This window comes from Monoraphidium neglectum, assembly GCF_000611645.1.
Source record: "Monoraphidium neglectum strain SAG 48.87 unplaced genomic scaffold scaffold01545, whole genome shotgun sequence".
Classification (NCBI taxonomy): domain Eukaryota; kingdom Viridiplantae; phylum Chlorophyta; class Chlorophyceae; order Sphaeropleales; family Selenastraceae; genus Monoraphidium; species Monoraphidium neglectum.
The window spans coordinates 7,602-13,637 of NW_014012083.1; the positions used below are offsets into that span (position 1 = coordinate 7,602).

The following is a 6,036-nucleotide window of genomic DNA, read 5'->3' on the forward strand; positions in this document are numbered from 1 at the left end:
CACACGCGCGCGCGCGCGAGAGCGCAGGGCTCAAGGGACAGTGAGCGGGTGAACCGGGATTGAAAGCCTCGCGCGAAACACGCCAACGAAGGCGCAGGCGCAGACGCGCATGGGTACAGAGGAATGACAACGTGCATCTGTACAGACCAAGTGCGCACGCGGCGTTGTAGGGGCGGACAGCAACGGCCGCAATACCGTATCAGACAAGCCGCCTCAAAAGTGAACCCAACCCCATAAAAGTGCCACACTCACCCCCACCAGATGCAGTCGTGGTGGGCTGCGGCCGTGTTATGGTATTTGCCAGCTGACGGGCTTTGGTCGTGGCGTCAGTTGTGGCGTGAACGTTCGCGCGCACAGGCTTGGGGCCGGGTTTGCGGCTCCAGGTGCAAGCGCGGGCGCGTGGGGCTAGGGTGGGGCGGTGGGTTGCGCAGGGGCATGCGTTGGTGCCAACTGCGCGGGCTGCGCGGGCTGCGCGCGCGCCCCGTGCGCGGGCTGCGCGCGCGCCCCGCGCGCGTGGGGACTTTTGTTGGCTGGCAGTGTCCTGTTCAAATAAAATAAACACAGATGGGGGCTCATGTCGTTTGGCAGGAAGGGCGTGTGGTGTGGGGTAGTTGGGTGCAGGGGTGTGGCGAATCTTCGTTGGATCCCGCACCGGGCCACGCATGCGGCAAAGGGGGGCGCCGCCGGCTTTCAGCGCCTGCGCCGCCCCCAAACCCGCGCAGGCCAAGGAAGCCTTGGGTAGCTTGGCGCCAACATCACTTTGAATCCTGCAAATATTAAGACGCTCGACCAAAAGAGACGGCTTATGCGCGATGTGCTTCATTCCTTTGTGTGTACTGTACGTGCGTGGGCGCGCGCGCGCACGCGCCTGTCCCGCACGTGCGGGGGCGCGTGCGCGCGATCAGCAGGGGGAACGCGACATGCAAAGAGAAAAAGCAAGAAGAAAGCGGCGATGGCACGGGGTGCTTCTCTGGGGCCTCGCAACTGGTAGGCGAAGGCGTGCTGACAGGGCAGAGGCAATCTCGGCACGGAGTCCTGCTTGCAGCAGTGTGGGCGCGTGCACGGTTTAGCGCATGCGCGCTTGCGCACATGATTTGGGGCCAAGGCCCAGGACCTGTGGCTCAGACGCGTAGCCCGGCGTAGCCCTGGGTCACGCCGGATCACCGGGTGTGCCCTATCGGCAGCCAGGGGCGTCGGCGAGCGAAGCCCCGGCGGGCGGGCCTGCCGCCGATCGCGCCGCTCGCGGCTGTAGAGCTGCACGGCCGCCCTTGAGGGCGGCGCTCAGAGGTGCGCCAGAGGGTCCCAGTCAAACAGTTCGGCGGGGGCCGCCAGGTCGTCCGCCCCAGTAAGCAGGCCCAGCCCCATGCAGCTGCCCAGCAGCCCCTCCTCGTCATCCTCCGAAAGCAGGATCGCTGATGACGACGCTGACGCGGCGTCGCCGGGGGACACAGAGGGGGAAACACACGCGGCAGAGAGGGGCGGCCCCGTGCCAAAGGGGTGCTCGTGGGCCGCGGGGGTGATGGGCGCGCCGCCGCCGCTGATGATGCCGTCGTCGAAGACGCCAGGAAGGGCCGGCGCCCAGGCGGGCCCGGGGGCCGCGCAGCTGCCGTGCTGCTGCATGTGGTGCTGAGGGTGCAAGGCGCTCTGATGCAGGAGCACGCCTGTCAGCTGGCTTTGCTCGCGCTGCTCCTGCTGCTGCAGTAGCATCATGACGTCATGCGGCGTCAGCGGCCCGAGCCGCGCACCCCACGGCGCCGCCGGCGCTGCCGCGGGCCCGGGTGCGCTGGGCGCGCCGGGCGGTTGCGGGTGCGGCGGCCCGTTCGGGAGCAGCGCCCGCGCGGCGGCCTCGCGCCGCATGCAAATCTCGAGGCCCAGCGCGCGCCACTCCTCGCGCTGGCGCTGCTGCAGCGCCTGCAGCTCCTCCGCCTGCCGCCGCAGCGCCGCCTGGCGGGCGTCCAGCAACCGCCGCTGCTCCTTGAGCGCGCGCAGCACGCCTTCCCGCGCCGCGGACGGCGGCGGCGGCGGCAGCGGCGGCGGCACGGTCGCCGCGGGCGGCAAGGCGGCGGAGGAGGGGAACGAGGCACCCGACGGCGGGGCCGGGACGACCTGTGCAGACACCACGGGCGTCGTGGCACCGGCGGTGGTGGCGTCGACGCCGGCGGCGGCGCAGCCAAAGCAGGCGGACAGGTGCGCGCTGGCTTGGCTGTTGGGGCACGAGGACGCCGCGCTGTCGCGGCGGCCCAAAGCATCGGGCGCGGGCGCGGCGGCGGCGGAGCCGTCGGCCGGGAGGGGCCAGGAGAGGTGGCTTGCGCTGTTCGTTTGCGGTGAGATGCACGTGGGTATGTCGTTGGTGATCAGCGCGTCGGCAACGCTGCATGGTTTCGCCTCTTGCTCCTGCTGCTGCTGCTGTTGCTGCTGCTGCTGCTGCTGCTGCTGCTGCTGCTGCTGCTGCTGCTGCTTTTCAAGGTGCTCCCCAGCCGCCCGCTGCTGCCGCGCCTCGCTTGGCGGCGGCGGCGCCGGCGGCTCCGCCGGCGAGTCCGCCACCCCTGCGGCGACGGGCGCACGGCGGGCCGCCCGCGCCGTGCGCACGGCGACGGCGCGGCGCGTACTTTTGGTGACGCCCCCGCTGCTCACAGCCTGTGGGGATTGGAGGCAGGCAAGGGCGGCCGGGCAGGCGCGGCTCAGCTCGTGCCAGGTGGCAGGGCGCCCTGTGGCCGCCCTGCGGGCGAGGCCTGAGTCTGCCGCCAGGCACGGCCTCCAGCGCGATGGCGGCATAAAAAAACAAAGATAGAGCTTCGTCCTCCCCCATGCGCAGCCGGCCAGGGACAAGGCAGGGCAGGGAAGACGGGGGCCGAGAGAGTTGGGGGCGGAGGCGCAGGCGGGGGCGCAGGCGCAGGCGCAGGCGCGCGCCCACCTGGCTGCCGCGGCCCCCGACGCGGCCAGCGCTGAACCTGGAACCCTCAGAGCCCCCGCTGTCCCGGCTGGAAGTTGGCGCGCAGCTGCCGCCCGCGGCGGTACCCCTGTTTGCGAGCAGCCAGTCGAGGGTGGCGCCGTCTTCCAGGTATCGGTTGTCGAGGCGCTCCGTTGCGCTGCTGAGCTTGCGGTTGAGCGTGGCGTTCCAGTGGTTTTTGATCGCGTTGTCGGTGCGGCCGGGCAGCAGCTTCGCGATGGCTGCCCACCGGTTGGTGAATACGTCTTGTGCCTGGTGTGTGCGCCGGGGTAGGGTTGAGGGCAAGTGACGAGGGGCTCAGGGTGAGGGGATGAGGCTGTGGGCGTGAGGGTGGGGGAGGGAGGTGATCTTTGCAAATGGCGTGTGTTTTGGGCCCAGGGCGGGGTGAGGGTGGGCAGTGCGGCGCAGGCGCGTGGTGTGTGGTGGCGGTGCGCCCGCGTGGCCACCGCTGCCCAGCGCTGCCTGTCCAGATTGGTGGAGCTCGGAGTGTTAGACCCAATTTTACTGCTGTTTGGGATTTGTACAGAGCCCAAGTCAAGGCACCCATCCGTAAGGTGCAGGGGCTCCGGTAAAGGCGTCTCAAAATGACTTTAGGGTGTCCGGCTGAAGGCACCCTAGGGTTACCGCTGCACCGGTGTGTGCTGGTTCCAGCCACCCGCTCGAGGCGCGCACCCGAACTATCACAGCCTGCTCCCACTCCGTGAAGGGAGACTTGAGCAGCCCGGGGGCCAGCTGGTTGCACCACCTGCGCCGGGATCGCGATGGATGGGGTTTCGGGTCGCGAACAGTCAAGGTCATGGTGACACGGTAACATGGGCAGCACGGTGACGGCGCCGCTGCAGCACAGCTAGAGGGTCGCGGCGTGCAAGCGGTGGCGTGAAGGGCGAATACAGAAGCGCAAAAGCAACTTACCTAAGCCTGCAGCTTTTAGCGGATCGCGCAGCTCCAAAGTGCGAGGAGATGTTGACCCATGAGCTGGTTCCCAACTTCGAGGCAAGACTTATGAGAAGGTTGTCCTCCTACGAAGGGTGCGCGGCTTGTCACCCGTGGTTCGAAACGGACGGTGCATGCATCGAGATGCAGGTGGTGACGGCACTGCCTTGGCCCCACGCAGGCTGAGTGGCGCCATAGCATACTTTAAGACTTTTGTCAATCATCAATGGCTCACCTCCTGCGTCCATGCGCCTCGCCGGCCCTCAGAGCTGGCAGCCATGGTTCCGGCAATTCGCGCCCCAGACCTCTCTGATTAGCGGATGAAGTACGCAAAGAGCTGAAATGAACGATTACGACTGCCACAAATGGCTTGCGGCGTTGGAGAACTGCGTTACACCACCGAAACCCGGCTTCGACCACCTCGTTCTGGCCGTGATGACTAAATTCAAAGCCGTGCGTTCGGGGGATCTATGCGTGCGCGTAGCTGCACGTGGGTTTCGGGGTTCAATCAATTGCATGTGCCGTTCACGCCAGGTGGGCAGGGGCTGCGGCAAGGCAGCTCGACACCGTCACGCCTCATGCAGATCTTGGGCGCCGATTCACCTTTGACTGCTTCGGCGGCGCTGGGGCACCTGATGTGATAATTTGGAAGGCACTTCAGGCTTGCCCAAGTGAACGGGGTGTGCGCAGGGATATCCCAGACGCTTTGTGCATATTGCTGCTTGCCGCATTTGCTGGGTGGGGCGTTTCTTGTGATGACCAGCCCCTCTGCTCATCTACACCCTTCTTCACACCACTTGGAAACGCGTACTTTTCACTGATTGCATGTTTATGGGTGACCTATGTACAAACGAAGCCTGCACACAAACACCAGTTATACACACACGGCACGTGCACTTGCCCCCACAGCGGCCCCCAACCTCAACCGCTGTCCACCTTCCATGCGGCCCCCTTGCTCTTCCGTCTCCAATCAAGGACGCACTGTGCTTACAAAACGCCAACACAAAAATCCAGGCAGCTGTGTGTGGTGCCCACAAATTGCAGACTGCCCCACTCGCGCGCACGCCATCCCCACGCCCATCCCCCTTCCCCTGATGGCAACCTGTGTGTCCCGCCATCAACCCGCGCCCACATGCATGACCACACCGCCAGCCGACCTTACCCACATCTCATCCACACGCACGTGTCCATCGCCACGACCCAACCTCGGCATCCCATTTCCGTGGTTTTGATGGACACGGGCTGTCATGTGTGGTGGTGGTCTACGAGAACCTACCGCTGGCTCTGAAGCCCAGCCAGCGAAAACAGACCACGCGCTGAGCGGCGTCGGGCCATGACGGACGCGTCACCCGGCCGGTAGCCGCGGCCCTGCTGCCTCTTGTGTCGCCGAATTCTAAAAAAACGAGGTGCTCGGACTGAGCCACTGCGCGCGCTGCGCTCTGGGCAGTGGGATGTCGCCGGGTGGCCGCCTGTTGCAAAGGGGGTGCGCGGGACCTCGACGCTGGATGCAATCTGCAGGTCCACGGCCAGAATCACAAGCAGGAGGGTGGTGGGTCTCGTGCGGTCTGCCGCTGGCCACACGGTGTGTCCACTGCCCTGCTGCCAGAGGCCATTGGTGTACTGCGCGCCCAGCGGACGCGGCCCGTCGATAGGCACCGCGGCCCGGCCTCTTGGAAAAAACATTAGCAATGCTCGCACGTGCCAATGGGGCTGTGTCAATGCCTGGGGTCAGCCCTGCCGGGTGTCAACCTGGGTGCGGCGGTATGGGGTATGGGCATATGCCAAAATTCGCTGCAGCCCGCACCACCACAGCACCGGCATGCCGTTTTTGCGCACCGACCTGGCATGTGGTTTTGAAAATTACTCTGGGGTTGTGGGGTGCAGGGTCACCCTGTGTCCGGCGGGCTTGCTGGGCCATTCGTTTTCGGGTGAGGGAAATCGTCATTTTGCGGGCTGTCGACGCGCGCCGGCACCGGCATCTCTGCGGGTGACACCATGCGCCGTGTCCATACCTCGCAGCGCATCGAGCGCATACGCAAATGCCTTAGATTGTTCGTCTCTATAGAGCGCTTGACAGGCCCCGTAGGCTCAGGCGCGAGCTGCAAAGTTCGGGAGAGCCGGGAGCTCTCACCCTGCGGGGCGCACCCTTTGTG

General features: G+C 66.2%; 1 protein-coding gene across 1 annotated transcript; it reads right to left on the minus strand.

Moving 5' to 3' along the window:
* Window positions 1–1,281: 1,281 nt before the first annotated feature.
* On the minus strand, window positions 1,282–4,163 carry MNEG_8247 (Myb-related protein B; the record flags this gene model as incomplete). Its single annotated transcript, XM_014043282.1, has 5 exons — window positions 1,282–2,637; window positions 2,915–3,202; window positions 3,623–3,695; window positions 3,763–3,797; window positions 4,119–4,163. The coding sequence occupies 5 exons, from the start codon at window positions 4,161–4,163 to the stop codon at window positions 1,282–1,284; spliced, it is 1,797 nt and encodes a 598-aa protein (XP_013898736.1).
* Between the last annotated feature and the right edge of the window lie 1,873 nt (window positions 4,164–6,036).